Source organism: Sander lucioperca, chromosome 22 (genome assembly GCF_008315115.2).
Source record: "Sander lucioperca isolate FBNREF2018 chromosome 22, SLUC_FBN_1.2, whole genome shotgun sequence".
NCBI lineage: Eukaryota > Metazoa > Chordata > Actinopteri > Perciformes > Percidae > Sander > Sander lucioperca.
Window position 1 is genome coordinate 22,279,931 of NC_050194.1, and position 27,400 is coordinate 22,307,330.

The 27,400-nt window shown below is 39.6% G+C and overlaps 1 protein-coding gene across 44 annotated transcripts in view; it reads left to right on the top strand.

The window, feature by feature from the left end:
* The window catches only part of LOC116061495 (ankyrin-3-like), a 172,946-nt gene that overhangs the window by 60,803 nt on the left and 84,743 nt on the right, over positions 1-27,400 (top strand). For 43 of the 44 annotated variants that reach the window (XM_035997562.1, XM_035997560.1, XM_035997593.1 and 40 more), the window contains exons 2-4: positions 21,577-21,678; positions 23,480-23,578; positions 25,703-25,801. In XM_035997562.1, the coding sequence (XP_035853455.1) occupies positions 21,577-21,678; positions 23,480-23,578; positions 25,703-25,801 (300 nt within the window). Of the gene's footprint in view, positions 1-15,113; positions 15,343-21,576; positions 21,679-23,479; positions 23,579-25,702; positions 25,802-27,400 lie in introns of those variants that run through there. The other variant, XM_035997561.1, reaches the window with a different exon arrangement.

A 27,400-nucleotide genomic window follows, 5' to 3' on the forward strand; every position in this document is an offset into this window, starting at 1 on the left:
ATTAACTAAAATTGCATTTTGTGTTTGGTCATAAATTGTGGTAAGTGTTTAAAAATGAGCCCCAATCTGTCCATGGTGTACATTGCCGTGTATGGACAGGAATCGGTAATCTGTTTGTGTTTGTTTAAAGAAATATCAGGGCATTATGTGTAAAAAGAAAAAGAAAAAGAAGAACTGTGTTTTGTCCTTCCATGTTAGGGTGTCAGTATGTCAAGTGGTGTCAAGTCAGCAGCAAAAAAACACCAGAAAATCTATAGTTTAAGCTGCCGTACGGTTGAGGGAAACAGTGGCATAGCATATAAGAAGGGAGGAAACTGGGGGAGAGGAGTATTTGATGTTTCACCTCTCGTGCGTGCGCTCAGTGGGTGAGGTGTTGATGCATGGACAGAGTCACGACATAGACAGGATGTGAGTCTCTGTGTGTGGTTGTGTAAGAGAGCGTCTTGGCCGCTGTGTAGAGCCCTAACAATTCCAAATTTTGGTGTACAATTAATTGTATCAGAAATAATTGCGATTAACAATATAATTGTCTCTTTCAGTGAAATTTAAAACATGTACTGTATGTGTTTATGACTTTTTTAAACAAATTAAAGTTTTGAATGAATTCCAGGATACATCTTTTGGTTATATATCACTGTTATGTGACCCAGATAATGTAATAACTCAAATACACAGCCTATGAAGTAAACAACACCTCTTTATTATCATAAAATATTAATTCTAACTGTACCCCCCTTGTCATTTTTGCTGACATGTTGCTATGAACGTGTTTAAGGTCAAGTGCCAACAACTAACAATTGAAATAATAATACAAATATATAGTCCGACCAATAATCACTTATATAATTACAGTTTGGCACATCTAAATAAAATCAACAATTACCACCTTAGCTAATGTTTCATTGCAGTTAAACAAAGAAACCGCAATTATGTAATAATTGTTACAAGCCTGTATTCAGGGTGTATCAGACATTTTGAAGGCGAGCAGCAGGGATGAGACCCGCCTGGTTTCTTCAGACAGACAGACAGACAGACAGACAGACAGACAGACAGACAGAGTGAGTTCCCTGGAATACTTTGTTTTGGACAGTTACTCTACAGGAGAGTTGGACTTAAAAAAACTACAGTATTTCCCTCTGAAATGATGTGGAGTAGCAGTATAAAGTAGCATAACATTAATACAGTCCTGTTAACTCCTAAAATCTCACAATTGTACGTAAAGTTACGATCTCAAAGATCTTTTGTTCTCTTTGGCGGCACCAATATAAGAGATTGCGGGTGGGTTTTTGGATCTCATATCCCAGAGATCCACACAGTGTCACCCGTGTGACAGTTTCAGAAGAAGAAGAAGTTTCCTACTTCTGAATGTCCAATTTGTTTTTCTTTGGATTCACACCTGTTTTTGAAGTTTCATCATCTCTCGTCTTCGCACCGAAAAAAAGGGCAGGACAAGAGCAGTTAAAAACAGTTAAACATTTTTAAGCATTAAACATTAAAACATTTTTTGTCCTCATATCCACTATTGGTCCCTCTGGAACGTGTGGTTTACTCTGCTTGCCACCCATCTTGGCATGGAAAAGTACTTTTATTTTAAAATATAGTCGTTACTATAAGTCTTAGTTTCTTTCTTCGGAAAAACTTCGCAAAAACCCTTTTGGTTGAAATTCACACTTTGTTGTAATTCGTGATCTTATTTCAACCTTAAACCCTTTACTATTCGTAAAAGGCTGGTCTTAGTAAAACCCACACAATTAAATCTGAATCCCAAAATCCCAAAAATAATCTTAAAAACAAAACAAAATTCGACAACGCTTCACACACAAGTGAGTTAAAGAGCAAGTCTGTTGCCGACCAACAACTACTAGGTGATAGAAAACACGTCACTAACGCTCGGGATTATTACTTTAGTAGTAGTAGTAAAGTATTTGAGTAAATGTGCTGAGCTACTTTCCACCCCTGCATGTCTGAGTATTTGTGACACATGGGTTTTCAGATGTGTGTTTGTTATGATTGTCTATGGGAAACAGTTTTTGTTACGACAAAATCACCTCACAGTTCAGTGCTCTTCCAGGGGCCTTGTGGTCTTCTGTGATTCCCCGCCTTTTCTCCAGTGCATGCTGGGATGGGGTGTATAGATAGGATGGATACATAGAAGCTGTAGTGTGTGACTCTCACAGTAGTTTGCTGACTGTACAGGATTGCAGTATGCTACTATGTGACCCTGGTGCATTCTTGCTGAGAGATTTTTAAGGGTTTCTTGGTTTATTCATGTCCTGGCCCACTAACATTGTGCAGAGATGTGCAGCCACTCAGGAATCATGGAGCCAAAAACACTGTCCTCATTTACACAATTCCCACCCTACTCCCTCTCCCTATACACAGTTTGTCTTTCTTCCTCTCTATGAAGCTTTTTAGACAGCTCTTCTTCGTCTTTCACTTTCTATCAAACCCCTCATCAAAAGAACTACAGCTCTCAAATAAAAAGCACAAACACTATCTTCTAAAGTTAATTTTACATGACATTTAGCCTGCAAAAGTCTCAGGCTTATGGGAAATGGTGTTCGTTAAAGCCTGTGTGAAACAGAAATATTAAATAAACCACAAATATTAGATCGTTTCTATCAAAAAATATGGAATGACCAACACAAAATACTGTTGAGAAAGTCTCCATTCCGGTGCTGGATTTTTTTTAGTTATTTGCGTTATTAAAAATGTCAATAGGATATTAAATTAGGTTTTCCTACAGAACCCGGAAGGACGGGTATCCCTTCAGCGCTCTATAGGAGAAAAGAAGGATACATACAGAATGTAAAGCACAGCCCAGTGTGGCCACGAGGCCCGAGAGTCTGCAGAGAGAGGAAACATCCGTGCTGATGTTGGACATACATCTGAAGTGCTTTATTGATTTTCTAAGCTATTCCTTAATTGCTTTTGGACTATGAGCTGTAAAGCTAAGGGCCATTGCTCATACAGTACTCCATTGATTTGATTATTTTCTCATCTGGCTGTGTGTTCATTGTGTAACTGGGCCAGCAAGTGAAAAACAAATATTTACTGGAACTGCAGTATCAAAAATATTATAATTGAAAATAATAAATTGAAATGTGCTTTTTTATCACATCACAATCCCCACATCTTTCCCTAGAGGATGAAATGTCTCACTGAAAATCAAAAGCTTAATTAAAAATCCCAAAGAATAACAAAAATTGTGGGCGCCTGGGTGGCTCACCTGGTAGAGCGCGCGCCCATATATAGAGGTTTACTCCTCGACGCAGCGGCCGTGGGTTCGACTCCGACCTGCGGCCCTTTGCTGCATGTCATTCCCCCCTCTCTACCCTTTCATGACTCCATCTGTCCTATAAAAATAAAGGCCTAAAATGCCCCCAAAATAATCTTTAAAAAAATAAATAAATGAAAATAAATTCTGAAAATGCTGGCTTTTTAAAAAGATATAAATCAGTGAAGCTTTTAGTTGTCAAAATGTGAGTAAAATATTGAAAAACACAGAAAAATGTGACAAGGTGACCAACTCTCCAAAACCCACAAATATTTGTATTTGTATAGATTATAAGGATCCTCATTAGATGACGCCTAGACGACCAGCTAGTCTTCCTGGGGTCCAAAACAACATTTAATCAGACAATATTAAAACATTTCATGACATATACAGAAAAGAAAAGAAAGACAACAACATCTGCTTACAAAGCTAAATAACAAAAAAGACTCAAAAAAAAAAAATAAATAAAAATAAAAACAATAACAAACCAAGCAAATAGAGGAATATCTTGAAAACAAAGTTATATATTACAGTATATTACATGGCTAACATTAAGGTAGCTCACATAGACAAAGAAGAAAATCAAATATTTTTAACTACACAATAAGATAAAAAATTAAAAAAAACTCATGATATGATGATTCTTTTTAAAATGGACCTTTCCTGTGATAAAATGAATGTTACTTGGGATATTATTCCACAAAGAACTTGCTCTGTAACGTAGTGTTCATTATTTATTTCAGGGGCCACCGGAGGAGTTTTGGGATCTTTAGTCAAAATAGACCTGACCCTCCCTTCACCTGCAATAAATTTTTGATGACCCTCCAAAATGATTGGGAAAAAAGGCATGACCCTCCCCAACAATTCATTGATGCCTTCTGTACTGGTTTGCGCTTGGCAAAGACATACAAATGCCCATTGTTTTTTAACAGCCATGGCATATGTGACTAAACCTCTACATTCTCATCTTACGCATCACATCTGTTATGGTGGCCATTTCAGTAGATTTACTCACTAACATTGTTGTGGAAACACAATAAGCATGGAAACTAAATGCACACTTCATGCATTACTGCATTACTTCAAATACTAAGTTACTCATCTAGTAAACTAGTATTCATATAAAATAAATCAATAGAACATTGAGACCATTCCGCAAAGCACACTGGGTAATAAGAAATTCAACACTAGTTGCTATGGACTCGTCACTAGGCTTCCTCAGTCATTGTATATTTTAGCATATAGGTAAAGCTCCAAAACTCCATTTCTCAGACGAGCGTCAATTTGGGAGCTTGCATGCCACTCCTTCCTTCTCAAATGCCTTGAAAAGGCTGTCGTTTGCACAATTTCACAAATAATCACCGGGACCGAAAGGATATTTCAGTCGGGTATCAAGGCTGCAGCCTGCAGACCTCCCGTCTCATGCCTTCCCGGCTGGTGCTGTCCGCAGCGCGAGCTTCGACTTTTCAAAATAAAAGCTTGCGTCTGGGTCGTTATGTTTTTGTACGGTGTTTTGGATGTTTTTGAACTAAACAGTATGGCAATCGTGCTAATGAATAAAAAAAAAAATTCAGCAGATGTCTTAGTTACAACACGATAGAGGTAGCAAAGCAGTTTTGTGTTTATATGTGCAAGCGGGATTTATTCAGTTTGGGAAATCCCACGGTCTCTAAAGCTACAGGTCTGGCTGACTAAATAGGGAGGGACCCATCTGCTAACGATAGGGTCCGAGACTGAGAGAGCTACATGGAGCTACATGGATAAATATGCACCAAACAAGCCACTTTGAAATTTTGCTGTTCTCAATGAATAAAGTTGGGTGACCCTCCCCCCTAGACTAAAAAAAATTGGATGACCATCCCATCAACAAAGAATAAAAAGACCTGACCCTCCCCTATTTTCCTCCGGTGGTCCATTCCATAAATACCAAACGGTCCCTAAATGAAAGTTTTTTTCAGGTTATTGGATTTTGGTAAGGGTGCAATCATCTGCCCCCTACTGGCTCCTCTTGTTAAATAAGTGTGGATATCTGAACTGTAAGTTATGTTATCAAAAATAAATGATGGTATCTGAGTTAGAATAACAGAGTGCAACAAAGCAAGCACATTGGCTAATAGTCTTTTTTCAACACTCAACCATTTAAGGCGTTCATGCATTTTAACAACATTGGACCTAGAATTGCACATCAGAACAAGTCTGACTGCTTTGTTTTGTGCTACTTGAAATATAAAAGGTATAATCATGAAAAAGGTCAAATCAGCACACAGGGTACATTATGATGCCTCAGTGAAAAAAACAATCAAAAGTTTCTGAATAATTATCTTGAAATTAATTCAAAAATGTAACAGAAGAAGCGCCACCATCAGGTCAAAATGTCCATTTGTCCATTACTTTGTTTTATGACCACTACCTGCAAAACTAATAACATTCCCATCAGCTGTAAATTAGCAAATGTTAGCATACAAAATTAGGAATAAACATGGTAAACATTATAGCTGTGTTAACATTTAGCTCAAAAACGCTGCTGTGCCCCAGCATAGCCTCACGGAGCTGGTAGCAGTTCCTTGTTTATATTTATCAATGTTTGTGTCACTTCTCAGTTTAAAGACGCAAGGTAAATGTGTCATGAAAACAGGGCTCTGTGTGTGTGCATATAGCGGCAGTTTGGTTGTTCACATGCACCACCACACATCCAGCTGCACACCCCTGTTGGCACTGTGTGCTGTTTGTGCTTTTGGTCCTGGCCAGATGTTAATTTATTCATGACCAGCGCTCTGTCTCTGTCAGAAGAGATTAACCAAGCAGTGCTACAGTAGCTGTCCTTCTTTATTACTTGTTTTCTGTTACATTTTGGACCTCATTGTGTTTGTCTTGTTAGTTTTCACAACCAGATGTACAGTATGAACCCATGCAGCTGAGAGTGTGTGTGTGTGTGTGTGTGTGTGTGTGTGTGTGTGTGTGTGTGTGTGTGTGTGTGTGTGTGTGTGTGTGGTCTGTCTTTCAGTGTTTATGTCTGATTCCCTGTTTCCCCTCTGGGCTGGTATATTGTGTCTACCTTAACAGTCACCACACACACACACACACACACACACACACACACACACACACACACACACACACACACACATATATAGACGTGCACAAGGCCTTACATCAGCACAGTGCCTGTGATCCAGCAGCAGCAGCAGTGTCATCTGCTTTCATCCAATGAGCAGAGAGCGGAGCACATCTGCCAGCCAATTGCAAGGAGACCTAATGAGGGACAGATCCTGCAGCTGAGAACTAGTTGAAGGGAGGGTTTTTGATGCACTAATCTGATGTCTGGAGTTTCAGCATCTTAAAAAAAAGACAAAACATATTTGATTTGGGATTAAATTCATATTTAAAAAAAGTTTTTGAGTCTGGTCACATTCATCTGCAGTGGAATGTGACAGTAAAGAGCAGAAAAGAGGAGATGAAGAATTTGTGCGCTGTGTTTTTATCCTCCTCATGTGCTACTGTGAGAGTATTGAGACTGCAGTAGCCAAGCGGCCAATCAGATTGCAGCAACAGTCAGAGGCAGGACAAAAAAAACACACACACACACACACACACACACATCTTTATCTGCCCATTCTCTGTAGATTTCATAAGATATACAATAAAACGTGTGTTTTCTTCTAAGAGGGAATACATGTTTTCTAATGTAACCAATTCTGAATTTACAATATTGATAACAGCATTGATTCTATATTAAACATTGGGTTTTGTGTACTAATCTTTACAACAAACTGGGACATTGTTTACGTTTAAGGACACGTACACTGCTGCAGCCAATGCAGTACTACGAAGTGTCCACTAGGGACTGATAGAGGACCTGAGAATTAATGATCAGTAACCAGGGGAGGGGTGGGGGGCTAAAGTGTGCACATGGTTGCATAATAGTTGAATATCAACCATTGGCTTTAGACTTAAGACTTTTTATCATTCCACAACAGAGCCGCAAAGATTTGTCAAATGACAGACAATAAATCAGCAATTATTTCGATAACTGACTAATTGTTTCATTCATTTTTTTGTATTTGGAATATTTCAACGTTTTAGACTGAACCAAAATAAGCAAATTGTAGATTTTACTGTGGCCTCTGAAAACTGTGAATGCCATTGTTTCACTATTTTCTAACATTTCATAGACAATAATTACCTTAAAACAGTTTAATCCTGCAGTTTCAGTGCAAAACCATCTACCACCTTATTAAAGTCCAGGGCTTTGACCATATCACTTTAATAATAATGAGTAATTCTGCACTCTGAGCTAACAGGGAGGGTTCCACCTTGAGATATTGAACATTTTATACAGAATATGTTTGTGATTCGTACAGTATAAGCCACAAAACAACTTTTCACGATCGCTTCGTGATCCCCTGCATGCTCACACATAACAAAACAAATGAAAACGGCAATTATTCAAAACATATAGTTAAATATTTTTGTTAATACTTTCAATACTAAAGTGCTGTTTGACAATATCCAAGTTTGTTTCTCGGTAACTCACATTGAAGATTATATTCTTTTTTTTTTAAAAAAGCTTTTTAAATGTTAAATGTCTGTACACAAGCAGTAATGCAACACCCTAATTGTATACATTTTAAATGTTTATTTAAATCAGGAACTATCTAAAGAATCTGACCAAATGAAAAATTTCAGTACAGACATGTTTCAGTTTGTATCAAAACATATTCATGTTTAATACACAACACTACTGACTGAAATAGCTGCATAGGTAAAATAAATAAATAAAAAATGTCTCTGTTTGGTTGAATCCTCATTGGCGACAGCAACATCTGTATCCAGAAGGCCCAGATGTGGCATCCCATCTCATACGTACTGTGTAGGTCAATCCCAAATCTGTGTGATTATTGATTTAACACCAGCGGGTTCTTTTCCATCCGTCAACGTTCAGTTAACCCAGCGCAGCGCTGCAAATTTAGGAGGTTCAGTTGCCATGGCAACTGCTCCCTCCCTCCTTCACAGATGTCATAAAACACCAAAGAAGGATCATTAAACTTGTGTGTGTGTGTGTGTGTGTGTGTGTGTGTGTGTGTGTGTGTGTGTGTGTGGGGGGGGTAAAATGATTGTCTGAGCTTTTGCTAGCTTCCTTCCAGCCTGCAGTGACAGAAGAGACACATTCCTCTGCTTTTCTTTTAGAGCTGAAACAATTCATTGTTTAGTCTGCTTCTATTTGCACATGTTCTAATAGTTCTGCTAGCTGTGATGCATCAGTTAAACAAGACTGAGCGCACTGACTCTTGACATCGCTGAAGTTGACCCAGTTCCATTTATTATGCAGCAGCCGCCGGTCTGATCTTCATCATCGTGTTTTTTATGGAGTAATGGAGCCCTTTGAAAGTGTTCCAACGTATGGCCGCTTTCACGGGGGTGAAGGTGTAGACCCGGTTTGGGACTAGCCCCAAAGCCCGCTGCCTACCAGAAAGCTCCATAGGCCAGCCTGACGCCGTTTGAACTAGGGCTGGAGGATATGGCCAAAATCTTCAATCCTGATATACTTGTACTGTAGGTCATTTCATATCTTGATAACAATAAACTGTATATCACAATATTGAAAAGTACAGAGTATTCTTTCATTTAATTAAAAACGGAAGTGAAAAATGAACATAACATGCAAGAAACAGAATGTAAAGCATTGTCCAAATAACGTAAATATTGCTATAAAGCAGTTTGGCCGCTGGTTTTTTGACATCGCAGAAGTAGTATGGTTAAATATATACGATAGACATTTTGATATCGTTTTGACGTCATATCGCCCAGCCTATACGTTGAACCATTAGCATCTTGATCTTTGTCAGTGGTGGTGAATTGAATGTTTTAAACAAAAAAAAAGTAATAGTAACTAATTTGGTCTAATAAAGCCACAGAAAGTATGTGTTAAAACATGGCCATAATTTGCTGAATGGGAGAACATTCAGAAAAAAAGGTCCTGCCTACTGCTCCCTTGGTGAAACTTCAGCATATCCCTCCGTCTCTGGACCACCAGAGAGGAAGAATGATGGGCGTAGACCTTCTGACCCTCAAAGTCTTCCATGTCCACCATGTCCACCCTCAGCTCATAGTAGTTCTTGGCTTGGCTTGTCTCCAGGCCTGAAAGATAAACAGTGAGGCAATTAATACTGCTTTAATTAAATAAAACATGTATTTCCTTTCTGGCTGAGTTCCACACTTCAAACAGAGACCTAAATAATTTCAAAATACCTTTTTGGTAGAGTAGATAGAATTTGAGTCCGGTCTTTTATTATCTCTCGATCCAAATTGACTAATTTGTGGATGAGGTTTGGTAGTGGTGCACTGCTGTTTGTTCCTCCATCCTCACCGTCCACTTTCCTGCAGAGTTGTCAATGCCCTCGTTGCTCATGTCACAGTAAGCCTGCACAGGAGAGGTGGGGCCGGCTGGGTAGATGGTGTATACTCGGCCCAGGCCCGAGGGCTCTGTAGACGTCACTTCAGTCTGTGGGCAGAGGGGACTGATAAGCTGCACTGCTAGCAACTCTGAAGCTGTACCAAAGAGAAAAACAAGATATTTCTGCCAAAAATAAGGCTTGAAAAAAATCACATACACAACACCCTGCACTAGGGCTGGGCAATATATTGATATTATATCGATATCGTGATATGAGACTGGATATCTTCTTAGATTTTGGATATCGTGATATGACACAAGTGTTATCTGTCCCTGGTTTTAATTGCTGGATTACAGTAAAGTAATGTAATTTTTTGAACTTACCAGACTGTTCTAGCTTTTCTGTTATTTGCCTTTACCCACTTAGTTATTATATACACATTAATATTTATTTATCAAGAATCTCATTGTATAAATATTTTTTTGTAAGCACCAATTTTCAACCCTACAATATCGCCACAATATCGATATTGAGGTATTTGGTCAAAAATATCGTGATATTAGATTTTTTCCATATCGCCCAGCTCTACCCTGCACTGTATCACTGTCGGCTTAAGTCTTCATATAAAGACAGGTAAGCCTGTGTTAATCCACTTTAAATAGCATTTCTGCAGCTGATTTCATGAATGCATGAGTATTATCCTTACTTTGGCCAACAGCAGCAGTGAGTATCATTATGTATCCATACGAGCAAGGCTGACAGACAGACAGAGTGATTAGAGGGGGTTCAGTGGCAAGCTCAAGGAGACTTTAACAGGACTAGTGACTGTTGCCGGGATTGACCCTATAATCTATTGCAGTCAGGATTCAGGCTATGTGTTAGGATAATTATTTATCAAAGAATGGACAAAATCACTGGAGTTCTCTTAAAAGTTTGTTTACTTGCAGCAAGTAGTCAGTTTACAGCACTTCAGCATAAGTACAGAAAATGACTGTCGATAGTCTTTAACAGTAGCTTTTTATATAGAAAGGAGAGTTATATCACACAAAGAGAAACTTTCTCTTCTCTGGTCAGGCTTGACATCTCCTCCGCATGTCCTGCCCTCAGGGTTTTTCTGTGCTTTCCACAAGGTCAGTGATAATCATGATTATCACATGAGAACCAGAAATAGATGCACAGTTTCTTATGCAAATAGTTTAACACTAAAATGAAACAAAGACTATAGCAAGCATAACTTTTCTAACACTCTGGTATTGCTGTATCTGATAGTCCAGTGTTCATATTTGGCTATCAGGTGGTGAATAGTTCTAGCCTGGTCCTACCAGACTCTCATACATTTCATTTGTACAGAGAGTTTGGCCACTCTCCATTGACAAGTGTTAACTTCCTTGAAGGCGGGTACTCTGTTGAAGTTTAAAACTATTGGATCTGCCCAGAGCCACTCTGGATCTGCCATAACCAATCGCTAAAGTTTGGTTGTGACGTCGGCTTAGCATTGCTAGCGTTCGCCTTAGCATTGCTAGCGTTCGCCTTAGCCAACTCATTCTTTTCCCAAACCCCGTGGGGAGGAGGGCCACAACATCATGGCCACCAACAAAACTCAGCAAAGATTGTTCTTGCTCGGTCTTTAACTTCTGGATATTTGGCAGCGTTGCCACAACGGACCGTTGACCGTTCGTTCGCATCTTTCTCCGCCGCCATTACGGAACTACAACTAGTGTACGACCTCAACGTCATCGTTCTCATCCACTCCCTCTATTCGCTGATTGGACCGGTAAAGATTTGACCAGAGAAAACCCAAGAATATACCACAAACCCAGACAGAGTGCTGAAGGAAAATAAAAATTGAGCGGAAGTACGTAGGAGTGCGGAGCCAGGCTAGAATAGATCTGTCCTTTTCCTGTTTTTAGACTTTCTGGTAATGAGTGATCATACCATGTTGATAGCGTTACTTTACCTCTTAGTTCCTTCTCATGTCAGAGAGGAAAGTGGCAGGGATGCAATTTGATGATGTCTTTATAATCTCTATTTTTCCGCAGGCTTTACACATTCACTCTGTTTACTAGTTGTATAAAGCGTAGCCAAGCAGCTAACCAGCTCTTTTAAGACTTAAACTTTTCTATTATTAGCCAGTCACAACCTATATTTAACCTCCACTAAAAAGATTTTAAAAAAAGATGTAAAAAAATATCACTAGGACCTGAAAAAGATTTTCTTGATTACAATTAGACACACAACGATTAAAAGGGCATCACTTCATCTGTCAATTTTTATTTCAAATAATCGTTCAGTCTATAAAAAGTCCAGGTCCAACGTCATGTATTTAAATGAACGGTTTTCTGACCAAACATCTAAAACCAAACAGTGTTTAATCATCAAATCATGTAAAATGAGGAAAATCATCAAATCCTCACATTTCCTGAGAATGTTTTGCATTTTTTGCTTCGTTACAAATTATGAAATAGTTTTACTTTTCTAATTGTTGTTTTAGCCCTAGACTCATGACTCTTCACTCTTCTGATCTGCCACTAGCATGTTTATGGTATAGTTATATCTGCATTAATTGATTTTCATTGGACACCAAATCACCATATTGTCCTAAACCTGACCAGCAAAGGTGCTGTAGGTAGGATTGCGAAGATCCAGGAAATTTGAACATCAACAACTTCTCAGTCCCTCCCCCCTTTCCGCTAAAGCCCAAAACGGTCTCCAAAGCCCCTCCCCCCCACAAGGGAGAATGAATGCGTGTGCATGAGCAGTGATTGACACACAGTTAGACACCCCCCCTGGCCCTGATTGGTGCATCTGAACAGGGAGCGGTGGATTTTTGCAAATCACACTACAGGCTGTAGGTGGTGTTAGAGGAGCCGCGGTTTTTTTTATTAGTATGACCTGCTTCATGTAGTTCTACTGGAACATAGGGTCAGTTTCAGCAAATATGACAGAAAGTTAGTTTTATAAGTCTTACCTACTGCATCTTTAACCATACTGTAGCGCTGTCACATCATGAAACTGATTTATTTTTCAGCAGTGATTTGTGACGGTTTTGGAAGCCACTGACAAATGATGTCACAAGAAAATGCTTGACAAAATGTGTCCTTCTAAAGAACAGTTGCAAACAACATATTTTGTTGTTTAATCTGGAGGACTTGTTGGTACGTGTGCTCGGTGTCAGCGAGACCTGATCCTGAGCACTCACAGAGACGGTAGTCTATATCCACAGCGTTCCACTTCTGGGATTGCTCCGGTGCCGCAGGAAATTCCGCCGGATGCATGTCTTTTCGCTGATGTTTCCTTCTGCTTTCTTTGTGTTGTAATTTTAAACTAGTGGATTTATGGTTAACTGCTCCTCAGATCTCTGCAGGGTAAATCCAGACAGCTAGCTAGACAGCATCTGACAATTTGATAAACAAAAATGTCTATTATGCTTGAGTAAATGATACCCCTATCAACAAAACTGCCTAAAAAAAAAGAATTAGTATTTTTTTTTTTACATTACATTACACGTCATTTAGCTGACGCTTTTATCCAAAGCGACTTACAATTGCTATTATGTCAGCGGTCGCTTGCCTCTGGAGCAACTATGGGTTAAGTGTCTTGCTCAGGGACACATTGGTTGATGTATTGCGGTGGGAATTTAACCCAGATCTCCCACACCAAAGGCTTGTGTCATATCCTTTGCTCCATCACCACCATTTAAATACCACCCTTAATATCACCGGGAGAGTCAGACCCAGCCAGACTCTGTGCGGTAAAACTGAGATTTGGAGGATGCAGGTATGGTAAATCATGCAGTGATTATCTAAACATGTTTCATGCACACAGACACACAACTGGAGACATGATCACAACTGTTGCAGCTGTCGAGGTGGAGCTAGTTTTAACTACTTTATATACAGTTCTTAGGGCTGCCCAATATATCGTTTTATATTCGCCATCGCAATATCAACCGCCGCAATAAACACATTGCGAAAGGCTGCGACATATCACGAAAGACACTTACAGATTTTTTTTTTTTGTGTTAGTTGAAAGATGTCAGTGAAAACTGCACTTTAAAATGGAACTGTCATTCTTTTCTTTTATCGGTGCCTTTTTATATTCCATACAATGTTAATTTTTTGTTCAATAAAATAATGTTGGAAAGGGTTTCATTTATTTTAAATTCAACAAGCAATTTGTTGCATTTTAGTAGAATACTGAAAGCAGCAGAACTGAGTACATTTTAATATCTGTTTATTTATCGCAAGTAATATTGTTATTGTGATATTCAACGTTAACGCATACCGCATATTTTCCTCATATCGTGCAGCCCTATACAATTCAGTTCAGTGTTTCAGGTCCCTTCAGAGAGTCACCAGCTAAATCTAAGCGGTTGTGAGATGATTAGAGGAATACTTCCCTCCCAAAATGATCATTTGTATGTGTCAATTACTCACCATGTGTTGCATGAATTCCTGAAGAAAACCTTGTTTTTCTTGCATGCCTCCAAGGTGAACAGAGAATCCAAAAACAGAGAAAAGTCTTGATGAATCGAAGTAATACAGGCCGCTTTTAACAACAGCAACTTTATCAAAACATCTGTTCCACATAACACTTCCACATAAACAGTAAGGGTAAATACCGGTAGTAAGGTTTTAGCTGTGTTTGGGGAAGTACTGAGCATACGACTGGATAAACGATACTTGAATTAAACTGCATGAGTGTGAGAGTTTGTAAACTGATGTTAGTTTTGCTGTTTTTGAAAATCCTAAAAAATAGGGGGGGCGCCCTATTACTATAATTCATCAAGGAATTTCTGTGTTTAAATTCTTTGTTCATTGTGGAGGCATGCTAGAAAAACAAAATTTTCTTCACAAATTCAGTGATCATTTTGGAGGTTAAGTATTCCTTTAATGAATGAGGAATGGGAAAAAAAAATCTGAAAATTCTGCATTCATGTTTTGGGAATTTTCTCTATTCTTTGGTTATTTATGACATAACAGATAATTGTATCTACTTGAGCCTTAAACAATTACTTAAATAAAACCAGAGAAGTTTAGAGGGGAAATGTCTCTGCTGCACAATTGATATGAAAAGTAAAGCTGTCAGATAAATGTAGTGAAGTGCCTCACACTAGGAACTAACTCTCATTTTTAAATTCTGCTTTTAACAAGTGGCAGTGGCTTTCATTGTCCTCTGATCCCGCGTTGTTCCTGTGAGAGTTGGTTTGAGATTAACGCCGGAAACTCTTCTGTCTCACCCCCTGCCTCCCCTTCTCCTCCCCCCCTCCCACCCCTCCTCCTCCATACTCTGGACTTTCTCACTGCAAGCCAGGTATTTTTAGCTGTGACATAATGCCCCTATATCTCTCTCTCTCTCTCTTTCACTCACACTCTTCCACTCCTTGTCTCTCTCCCCGTCTCTCTCCCTGTCTCTCTCTCTTTCTCACTCACTCACTCACTCACACACACACACACACACACACACACACACACACACACACAGACCATCCCTCCCCCTCTCCTCCTCTCTCCCCCTCTCTCCCCCTCTCCTCTCTTGCCCCCATCCCTCTCTCCCTAGCTTCCAGGCTATAGGGCTAACTGCAACAGTAATTGAGTGGTCAGGTTTCACTCTTTCAGCTGCAGGCTGAGAAACATGGCAGTGGAGGAGGCAGCAGACTATTTGGCAGAAGTAAGTCTTTACTGTCTGTACTTTACTGTCAAGTCATCGAGCTCTCTGACTGTAAACAGACTCCTCTATCCTGTTACGTTGCATTAATGCTAACAGGATTTGGGGAATTTACAGGCAGTAGGATTTAGTGATGTTGTGTGGTGGTTACTGTTCCAGACGGATTTTTCTGATGAGGTGGGACGTTATAGGTTGGAGGGGTCGTTGATGGGACGGGTCGCAGTGGCAACTCTGCTGCACCACTCTGCTGCAGTGTGCGTGGATGTGTGTGTGTGTATGTGTATGTACATTATATGCCTGTGGGTCTGTTTGCTTTTCTAACTGCTTCAACTGTCATTGTAACTTTTTATAAATTCCTGCTGATTGTGTGCGCGTGAGCCTGTTCATGCAGTGTTGTGTTGCACAGTGATGTGAATGGACGCACCTGACCTTGGATGAGTCAGTGGCGCATGCTCTGTGTGTGTGTGTGTTTGTGGAAAAGGGGAATAAAAGGGAGAACTACAAAATGAAAAATTAGAAGAAAAGGAGAGAGATTGATGTTTATAATCAAGTTAATGTTCTCATTAACTCAAATCCACTTAGTGAGGTAGAAAGACAGCCCTTCACAAGCCTCTGTAATCAGAAAAAGTCTCCTGGTGTTATGTGATATACAGTATGCAGTATTATGCCAGCTCATCATTGGTTTACTGCAGGACCCAAAGAGCATTTTAATGAGACTCCAATATTAGTGGATATTATTATTTGTGGAATTTTGAAACATTTGTCTGACATGTTAATAAAACCAAGCAGGAGGGCTTGAATCTAATGTAGTTTAAGAATACTGTTTTCCTTTCAGTAAAACATGTGATTCCATTAAATATAACAAACACAAAAAAGCTAGCTGGTCACATGAATGATTACCGGTGTCTCGTCCCTCAGCGTCATTGCTTGCAAGAAGGGGGTAGCTCCCATGTTGGAATGTGTGTAACTGTATGAGCGTGTTCTGGAAAAGAGCGACTGTAGCATTTGTATATCTCTCATGGATAAATAAAGTTACTCTGGAATGACACAAGTCTTCACTCTGTTACGCCGTTACAACCCCGAGAAATTATTAATGCTGCCGATAAATCCCTCCCTCCTTTTGTTCGTGTTTTAAACTCCAAATCAGACCCACGTATTTTCATATCACAAGTCCGCTCTGGGATTTTTATCAAGACGTAATGTGGACAAGAGCTGCCTCTAATGATTATTTTCATTATCAATTCATCTTTAAGATAAAATATTTGATTAATCGCCTAATTGTTGCGTCTTAAAAATGGCAGAAAATTGTGAAAAAGTCGACGTCTTCAAATAAGCTTGTTTAGTCCGTCTAAAACACAAAGTTATTCAGTTTATTGGCATTTTTCACTGGGCCTAAAGGATCGATTGATTATCATTAATAGCTGACCTCTAATCAATGAATCGTTTTAATTGTTTCAGCTCTATTATGGACATAATAATAATGCGATAAACAACACTGTCAAATGCATTCCTGGCTCACACCAACCAACGTGGCACAGGAACAGAGCTGGAGCAACCTGAGAGCCATAATAATGAATATAGTGGGAGAGCTGATGGCAGGAATCACAGGGAGGAGCCTTCATTTAAACAGGAAGACACTTTTATTGATTCTATTTCTGGGCTCTTATCAGTGACATTCCTGTGTGCACATGTACATGCATGGACTGTTCTGTCTGTTGTTGCTCATTACTACAGTTATGCGTGCTTATTACTGCAGTATGCTTTATGTTTCTCTCTTTATCTGCCCATATAAGGTTTTCTTTTTCAATGTTTCCCTTTTTCGAGACAATACAGAAATATGAAACAGTACATAAGGGTTGTCTTTTCAGCAGAGGAACCAAACAAGAATTGAATCACTCACACAGGCTTGTAAATATATTGGTGCTGTTGTGTGTGGATGTAGTTAAAGAATCCAGTATATACATACATATATATATATATATATATATATATATATATATATATATAAAGTTTGCATCAATTTTTGTAGCAGTTCTTTAGTTCGATGTTTTACAAACTTGTTTTAGGGAAGTCAAGCTCAGGAGGTAGAGCGGTCGTCTACCAATAAGGTCGGTGGTTCGATCCCTGGCCCCCCCGTGGGCAAGACACTGAACCCTTCTGCTTCTTCTTCTCCTTCGGGAAAACACGACCGCGCTGCATTGTGGTATATGAAAGTCAAATGTAGGGTACATCATATGTACACTCAAATTAGCTGTGCATTGTGGGTATTTTATAGTGGACTATATAGTGAAAGAAATTAACCGCGGAGAATTTGAACACCACTACAAAATGGCGAACACACTATAGTGCACTATTTCCATGATAGGGATCGCTTTCGAACACAGCTATTTCTATCTTCAGTCTGATTGTCTGTCATGTAAATTCAAATGTAAGGTTGTGTGGAAAAACTCAGTGCTCTTTGGTCAGAGTACTTTCTAATAGCGTGATGCCTTGAACTGGAATTCTGATAATGCTCTGAGTTATGGGCAGCCAAGCCTGGTGCCACGTTTAACTTAAAAGGCTTGGCATTGTGCCCTACAACCCTTCTCAGCACAATGCCTCTCCCACAGCGTCTACATGCTTTCATGAAACAGTGGCTGAAACCAACCAGAGGTTTTGTTTTTGATAAGAAACGTTTCATTATATTTTCCCTTTTTCCTCCACGTGTGTCGCTTGTTGCTAGTTGCTAAGCCTGGCTTAATTACTATAAGAATTGTAAGTTTAAATGTGCAGTACTGTATGTGAGCTCCAACTTTCATTCAGTTTGCACTCCCACTGCATGTTTGTGTAGCATCTGATTTATGAAGACAGCAGCTATGCGATCAAGTGGAAGGGATTAAATTCCAGGTCCAGGAAACTATTATAATTATCTATATAACGGAAAAAAATCCAATAACATTTCAATGTATCCTATCTAGTGTGTTTTAAAGTAAACAAGATCAGTTATTTGATCAGTTATTTTATACGTCCATATATCAGCTTTGAAATCATAGAATAAAAGATACTCCAGAACTTCCCTGAATATCAACCTGTTTTTAAATTTCTTCAATTTCAAAATAATCCAGTCATAGTTGTCTGTACATCAACAGGTACATTGTAAACAGGAACTGATTCATGTACATTTATTGATTCTAATTTGCCAATTTGCAATTTTAAGCCCACAGTATATCTCACTGACTGGCAACATTAGTACATCCTATTATACTTCATCCCAAAGTAGGGGAACTGTAGTTTGGAAACTTAGCGCACGATTATCACCCCAAATAGAAGTGAGGCGAAGTACTATAATACAGTAAGAGTGACAATATCCATCGTTGTTGTGGGTGCACAGTGTCAGTCTATGAAAACTGTTGGTTTTACTTATTTAAAAAAAAAAAAAAAAACATTCTTGAAAACTATTTATTTAAGCATTGCATTTAGGGCCAGATGCACTTTTTCCATTAGTAATGGGGGTCAAACAGTAACAACTGCTTATATCTAGGGATGCACATATACCGGTGCCAGTATTGGGGATCGGTCCGATGCCGGGCGCATGTACTCGTACTTTTAATCATAAAATTACTCCGATACTACCACACCCGATACTACCTCATAGCAACGAGACCTTAACTTCTCCGTCGAGCAGGTATAGGTGGCGGAAGAGGAGCAATGCCAGCCGTTTAGAGATTTTTGGCTGGAAACTAGGTTAAGAAACATTTACAAAAGGTTTTGAAACTTTTAGAAATGCTGCAAGACGGTGTTGTAAAATACTTGCAGTAGCAGCCATTCAATAAACTTCTGTGTCTGATGTCATGGCGTCCGGTAAGCCCCCCAAGTATCTGCCCCACCCAGTGGATGCTGACACCAAAAACACTCCTGTGTGTGTGTGTGTGTGTGTGTGTGTGTGTGTGTGTGTGTGTGTGTGTGTGTGTGTGTGTGTGTTTGTGTGTGTGTGTGTGTGTGTGTGAGAGATGATGAACTCTGATAAGAGCCTTTCACTGGGTGGGAAATGAGCTCAGCTGTCAGCTTTAGCCAACAATCTGTCTACAACAACAAAGATCATGCATGGTGCAGTGAGCATGACAAGACTGCTCACTGCAACAAAACTAAAAAACTTTAAATTACAGAGAAAACCTCTGTTACTCTCAATAAATCCAATATGTCATGCCATATATTATGAAAGTCTGGATTGTTCAGTTCAGGTATTAAACAAATACCTGATCTACATAATAATAATTGTTCACTTAAAGGACAATTCTGGTGCAAAATGAACCTAGGGGTTAATAACAGATGTGTACCCACTCGATCGTTCTCTGGGTCATGTTTTCATGCTAATCAAATGTGTTTGGAGCTTGAAACAAGCTAGCGCGGACCGCTGATTAGCTTACAACGCTAGTATACGGGGCACAGGGAAAGTAAAAACAAATCGCTATTTATACCACTAAAAAGGCTCAAAATATCACCACACTTCAACGGTAGCATAATGAGGGTCCCTAAATGTTAACCGAAGCATTGAGAACTTTGTAAGTGTACAGACAGTTTATTAAAAAGATAGATTATAAAGACAGTCGCGTTCTCGTATACAGGCGGCCGCCGTCTTGGGAGTTACCGTCTTTCTAAAGACACAATTCAATACACTCAGGGGTTTTGCTGCTACAACCTCACTTAGTCTGGTATGACCATTAGCTCATGGTGGCTAATGTTATCGTAGCTAGCTAATAATTTCGCCGGATGTCTCTCATTTCGGCCAGATGTCGGTTACCTTTCGTTTTCTTTGTGTTGCCATTTTAAACTCCGGTGGATTTATGAGGACTATGGTTAACTGCTTCTCAGATCTCTGGAGGGTAAATCCAGACAGCTACAGTAGACTACAGTAACAACTTTTAAACGTACAGATGTTCCACCAAAACAAGTTCCTTCCCGAGGCCCCGTTGCTCCGTCCGGCGCTTAGCACCACCCAAGACGATTGTGATTGGTTTAAAGAAACGCCAATAAACCAGAGCACTTTTTTCCCCCAATCCCAGAATGTTGTGTGTACTAGCCAGACCCTCCTCCGCAGCGCTGTGGAGGAAGGTCTGCCAATGCAAGACTAACCCTTACATAAATTGCTGCATTATAATAAAACAATAACCTCCTATAACCTTGATGCAGACCTGACACTTATAATATATATAATTAAATATTATTATTGTCATATTATGTTATACAAAAAAATTACAATTTCCATCATCAACAATGAACATTAAAACTCAATAAGCAATGTTGTATTTCTATCTTTCCTACAAAGAGCACGCTCTTTTCTGCATTAATCTTTGATTGATGATTGAGCCGCTTTTTAGGAGAATTATCTGCAAATAATAACAGCGAAATAAACTTTTTACGCCCTTAGACTCTTCTCTATTTGTGCCGCTGTAATCCTGCATCAAATACAGAGTTTATCTGAAAGCAGGTCTGTGGATGAGCCCAATCAGCCTTTTACCAACTCTATAATGCCTTTTGTGTGTATATTCTTTCTAGAGAATATAGTAGGTTAATAGGCACATGAGCAAAGGGTAATTGGAGAATGCACAGTGTTGCTGTGTGGGTATCTGTTTGAATACACGGGTGTGGCAGACTGTAGCTCTGCACTGCAATCATGAAATCAGAGACACACACTGCCTTTCTGTCTTAAACCCTTCATCTCCACATATTTTCCTCTAAATATTCTGATGCATTCATTGTAAAAAAACAACAAAAAAACACATCTTTGCACCAAGCAAACCTTCTAACAGATATGGTAAATCCCTCGTTTGTAGGTTTGGATTTAATTATTCTTGGCTTGTGATGTTTGACCAGGTTTTCACTTTCCTTCACGCTCAAACCTAGTATTTCAAATTTGTGTCTTATTTAGCTTCTCAAATGGCTTTCCATATAAAATGTACACTATTTTTAAGCTAATAACAAGAAGAATTTATTCAATTTATCTCTCATTGCAGGGATTCATAGGGATGCTATGACACATAAGTAACAGCTTCTGGCTAAAGCATTTTTAAAATAATAATTAGCCTAGAATAAGCTCTGTGTTATTTAACTTCTTTTTTTTTTTTTAAGAATTCATGCTTTTTCTTTGCACTTAGACACAGCAAAGGCTCTTTGGTTTGTTCATACATCCATCAGGTTTTATTTTCCCTTCCTGAAGTTAAGATGACAACCTGTTCCTCTCTCTCTGTCCTCCTGCAGACGGATGTAAACGCCAGTTATCTGCGATCAGCTCGGGCCGGGAACCTCGAGAAAGCTTTGGACTACCTGAAGAATGGAGTGGACATTAATATTTGCAATCAGGTGAGATACATAACAATCTTCAGAAAACAAGAGTGCACTTCCACTTAATAGTAATCAGTTTTTGGCTTTCACTATTAAAGTGAACCTGCTGGTGATGAGTGTAGAGATCTTAAAGTGATATTACTCCTAAATGGTATTGTACAAATGTTCACAAATCACTCTGCAGCAAAATCCACACTATTATCCAAATGCATTGTTTCCCCAAACATTTCTAAATACACTGTTTCCATGTCAGAATATTGCCCTCGATGAAGCTCCAAACTCAGCCGAAAATTTAAAGGTGCTCTAAGCGATGCCCTGCTTTTTTTAGGCGACAACATTTTTTGTCACATACAGTAAACATCTCCTCACTATCCGCGAGCTGCCTGTCCCCTGAACACACTGTAACAAAAAACGCAGTCTCTGTAGACAGCCCAGGCTCCACAAACACCAACAAAAACAAACTGTGCCAACCTGCACCACGAAACATAACAAACAGTGTTCCAGCCAATAAACGACAAGAAGGATTTGGGGGTGGGGGTTGGGGGGGGGTTAGTGCGCAGAAGCACGTAAGGGAGGGAGAGGAGACGGGATGAGGAGGAGGGAGGGGCGAGCTAGTCTTGTTTTGTTTGAAAATATTTCGAACGTCAACAAGAAGTGCCGTCACCCAACATCGCTTAGAGCACCTTTAATATTTATTTGCGTTTTGGCTAAATTATTTCATGAGTGAGGATCCAAGACCATTACCAATTAAAGAGTAAACAAGATTATTTGCGTATAGCCATGCATTTATGGTCCCCAGAGGATGAATCCTACTGATTTTGTTGATGTATTGACTTTTCCTCTGACGCCAACATGAGGTTGACATTTGTGTTTTTTAGTAAAATGTCTCAACATCAGTTGGATGGATTGCCATGACATTATGGTACACAAATTCATGTGCCCCTCAGGATGAATTGTAATGACTTTGGTAATCCTTTAACATTTCTTCTAGCACCATCATCAGGTCAATGTTTGAATTTGGTCCAATATTTGGTATATCTGCAAAGCTACTTGGCAATCGTTATCATGCTAACACGCTAAAGTAAGATGGTGAACATTATACCTGATAACATCAGAATGTTAGGTGTCACGGTGAACATGTTAGCATGCTGACATTAGCATTTACCTCAAAGCAGGATATCCTTCACAGGGTTTTATATTGTCAGCCATGCTTTTTTTCCCCTAGGTCAAATGTTCAGTGTATGTTTCCCTGGGTCAGTATGTTGGAATTGCCTACAGCTTATAGCCTGCTGGTGTTATACTTCTTGAAACCTTCGCCCTCAAATTTGCAGACAGTTTTCTAGATTTTAGACATTGATATCTCCATAATGGTTGAACAGATTTTTACCATCATAACTGCCTTGGAAGCACCGATCTCCCTTCTCGCTTTTTGCAATTCGAACTGCGAAGATAGCCCCTAGCAATCTCTTACGAGGACCCTGGGAACATCAGGATGACCCCCACAAGCACCACTATACCTACCAGTGGGCTTGGGTTTGTTATCCACAGACAGGCAAGACTGAGAGTATTTAGAGACGGACTAACACATTGTTTGTTGGGATTTGTCAACAATAGCAAAAATATAGAATACTGCCAGCATAATACTGTAATAAATATTGTCATGACCAAATTTGTACTGTTTGTTTTGGGTGTTTTATGTACAAAAGGCTTGGATTAAAGATCATATAATGTTCAGTGTTAGTAGGTGAACAACAAACCAGCTGTTTAAAGAAAGAGTATACATTTAAGCTCTCTCTCTCCTTTTGCTATCTCCCTACAGAACGGTCTGAATGCTCTCCATCTGGCCTCGAAGGAGGGCCATGTGGAAGTGGTGGCTGAGCTCATCAAGCAGGGCGCCAACGTGGACGCATCCACCAAGGTGTGTGTGCCACCCAGGAGTCACACAAACACTCACACAGCATGGATTCACGCACGCACGCAAGCATGCATGCATGCACACACACACACACAGACACACACACGCACACGCACACACTGTTGTTTGCTTCGTCAGCTCCTTCCCAAAGTCACATTGCATCAGCAGAAGTACAGGAGATGAATGGCTGTGTGTTAGCAGGGAGGTTGGGTGAACTGATTTAGTAAAAGGAAATATTCTCGTTGTTTACATGACTGTTTCCCACATAAATGTTTCTAAATTATGTGACAGTGATGTAATTCCACACAGTAAATATATCCATCAAGAGGAAGTAATAATTACATTTTATAAGGATGCATCTCCGGCTAGTTGCTCTTCTGGAGCTGGCAGTTCCGCTCTTTACTTCCATTTTATGCTCTTTCTAATCCACTATACCTCAGAGGTACATAGTTTACTTTTCACACAGTTTTTCATCCCCTTCCTGTCCAGTGAAAACCATGTATCTCCAGATGTTTAGAGGTTGAATGTTTGTGATAAACTGAAGGATGAAGTGCTCCTTTATGTGATCTTTTATGTTACTGTTTTGGTCCAGTCCAGTGGTGTAGTCTAATGTATTCTAGCGGGTATACTGTACTATATAAATATATGGAGCACAATGGACATATCATAGTTAGGGGTCTGGGTGTCCTCCGCCATGGAAATTTTTGAGCGTCATAGACTTTATTTCCTGCATTCCGATTTTTTGCACCAATTTACGGTGGAAATACCTTTATTTAGCCTATGCGAAGGAAAACACAGATGACAATTCAAAATATATCAAAAATATAATGGAAAGTATGTTGTTACGTGTCATTGGGCATTTTTAAGTGGGTATATGGAAATCCTGGAGCTTTCTTAGTGGGTATACTGCACATACCTGTGTATCATGTAGACTACACCACTGGTCCAGTCTTGCTGCTCTCATCAGCGTCATTTCCAGGTGCAACAGACAGCTGTTTTTAGTGAAAAAGCTGTTAACCCTGCTGAACGCTACTTGATAAGGTTGAACATAAAAGGTGAACAAAGTGGAGCATTTAGCAACTAAAGAGGCAGAGATTTCCAGATTTTTCAGAGCTATTTCGGGAATGGAGTCGTATAGACCAAAAGACAAACAAACACAAACTCCAAATTAACGCTGTGTGATGTGTTCGAAATTTGTTTTATAACAACTTTACAAGATGATATTATGTCCGGGTTGTGCTTACAGCTTGTGACGGCTGCCAAAAACAATTCAGTTAATGCAGGTTTACGTGCACCTGAACACACTGTTATAGGGAAGCAGAGGTTGAAGCCCCAGTTTGCGCTCTACTGCTGCATGTATGTAACATGTATATGCTTTCTTGTTGTAGTGCAGTCTAGTAGTAAGAGATAGAGCAGTTCCGATTCAGGAATGAGGGGAGGTGTGTATGTGGAGTTTCTAGTGGCAGCAGGGATGACAACATGGCAACAGCTGCTGTTTGGCTGCTATAGCTGACACATATACAACAGGTGCATCCATGAGAGGCTTAGTATATGCAACTCACTCGCATACCAACTCTACCTCACAATTTTAATCATCTTCTTCTCTGTACGTAGACTGGTATTAGACCTTCACTATAGACCTGTACCGTCTACATTTAAGAACAAAACACCCTGTAGATAGGGGTATATTGATTGTGCAACATGAAAAAAGTTAATTTTAGGGTTTTTTGTAACTCCCTATTTTCTGTCTTACTTCAGTATGGGTATAATCATTTTTAAAGTCAAGTTTTGGAACCACAGCTCCTATAATTTGAGGGCTTTGGAGGCTGTAAACGGTTAGTCAGTTTTTTTTAGATTATACGTTTACATTTTGCTGAATTGACACCAACAAAAGCATGCTGAATTAGCTATTAGCAGTTCCAATTTGCAATGAACCCATTAACGTACCAATGACCATCACTGCATTCATTTGATACTGAAAAAAAGTACTTTTTCGATGATTTCTAAGCAGATTTTTATTGGACATCTGAGATAATGATATCCTTGAGAGGTTAAATCACAGTGAGTCTAAAAATACTATATGTGTATCATATCTGTGTGTTCTGATTTCATGTTTTTTCTAAACAGAAAGGAAACACAGCCCTCCACATAGCTTCCCTCGCTGGGCAGACAGACGTGGTGAAGGAACTTGTCACCCACAGCGCCAATGTCAATGCACAATCTCAGGTAAGACAAACACACACACACACACACACACACACACACACACACACCACAAGGCTCTCTAATTGTAAAACAATCTATGTTGGAAATCCATGTTGGAGTGTGTGCGTTCATGCAGATGAATGCGTATACAGCTATTGTCTGTGTGTGTGTGTGTGTGTGTGTGTGTGTGTGTATATGTGTCTGTGTGTGTGTATGTGTCTGTGCGTGTCTGTGGGCTGAGTCAGCAGCTCTGCAGTGCTTCCTGGCCCACATTCAATCGTCAGCAGACGCGCGCACACACACACACACACACACACACACACACACACACACACACACACACACACTGCTCTGCTCACCACAGTAACCATAATAATGTCGACTTTAAAGGGGAACTATTATAACCCTCTGCCTCTAGTCCTTATGCTAAGCTAACCGTCTTCTAGCTTTGTATTTGCCGTACAGACATGAGAGTGGTTTTGATCTTCTCGTGTGTGTTTTCACTGCAGTTTTTCTCTTTTAAATAAGTAAGTTTTATTTCTACTGTGTCCTTCATCATCGCTGCATTTTGAATGAGAAGGTTCAATTAAATGTATTACAATAAAATCTGTTGGTGCATCGACACCAAAATGAATACAAAAAAGACAGGAGGAGGAGGAGGAGGAGGAAGAGGAGGAGGAGCTTTTTTGCACACTGAAATGATTTTTGAATCCTCGTGTTGCCACGGAGATCCGTTTTCTTGACCTTGTTCTAGTGATGCAACCACAAAGCAGACGCTTTATCAAAAACACCAGAGGGCAGAAGTGAAACGATCTATTGATTTAAAAATCTCAATATATCAATTTCTAGTTTTTTTTTCCTCCCCCCCCAATCTCATCAGTGAGAGTCAGTGAAAAGTTCAAGTTCAGACGCTTTTTTTAAACACACTAGAGACCATTTACAAAGTAAAAACACACGCACACACACACACACACACACACACACACACACACACACACACACACACACACACACACACACACACACACACACACACACAAACACTTCAACAGCAGCTTGTATCTTTGCTGTTATCAGGTGTTGGTGTGTTGGTATGTACAGAGGTGACAGTATGTACTCCATGATAGCTCTGCTGGAATAGTACACTTGTGCAGTCGTAGAGGTAGGAGATCAAATCTTCAATCATAACATTGTGCTGTATGTAACAACGATATACTATGATGCAGCAAACTTTCTTTAAATTCAATGAAGAAGCAATTTATAGATTTAAAAAACAACAACTGATGGTTTAGTAAATTAAATACCTGAAAGGTACTTTATCACATTAAAGCTTTAGTTCGTAACTTTTTGATATTAATGAACGTCCATTACGTTCAAGCCATTGCCAAATGAGTTGCTACAAAGCTAATTAAGACTATCAGCTTCACACAACTCTCTCTGTATTTCTCAGTATGGCTATGTTCAGAAGATTGTGTCGTCTGGTGACTTTCACGCGCAGAAACTCGAGTGAAGATAATTACCTCTTCTGAAGAGTCCATCATGTTTTTTTAATCCTGCGTGTTCTCCGTGGCTACTAGCAACTGCGTGGAGGGGGGTGGGCAGTGGGGGGGGGGGACGCCA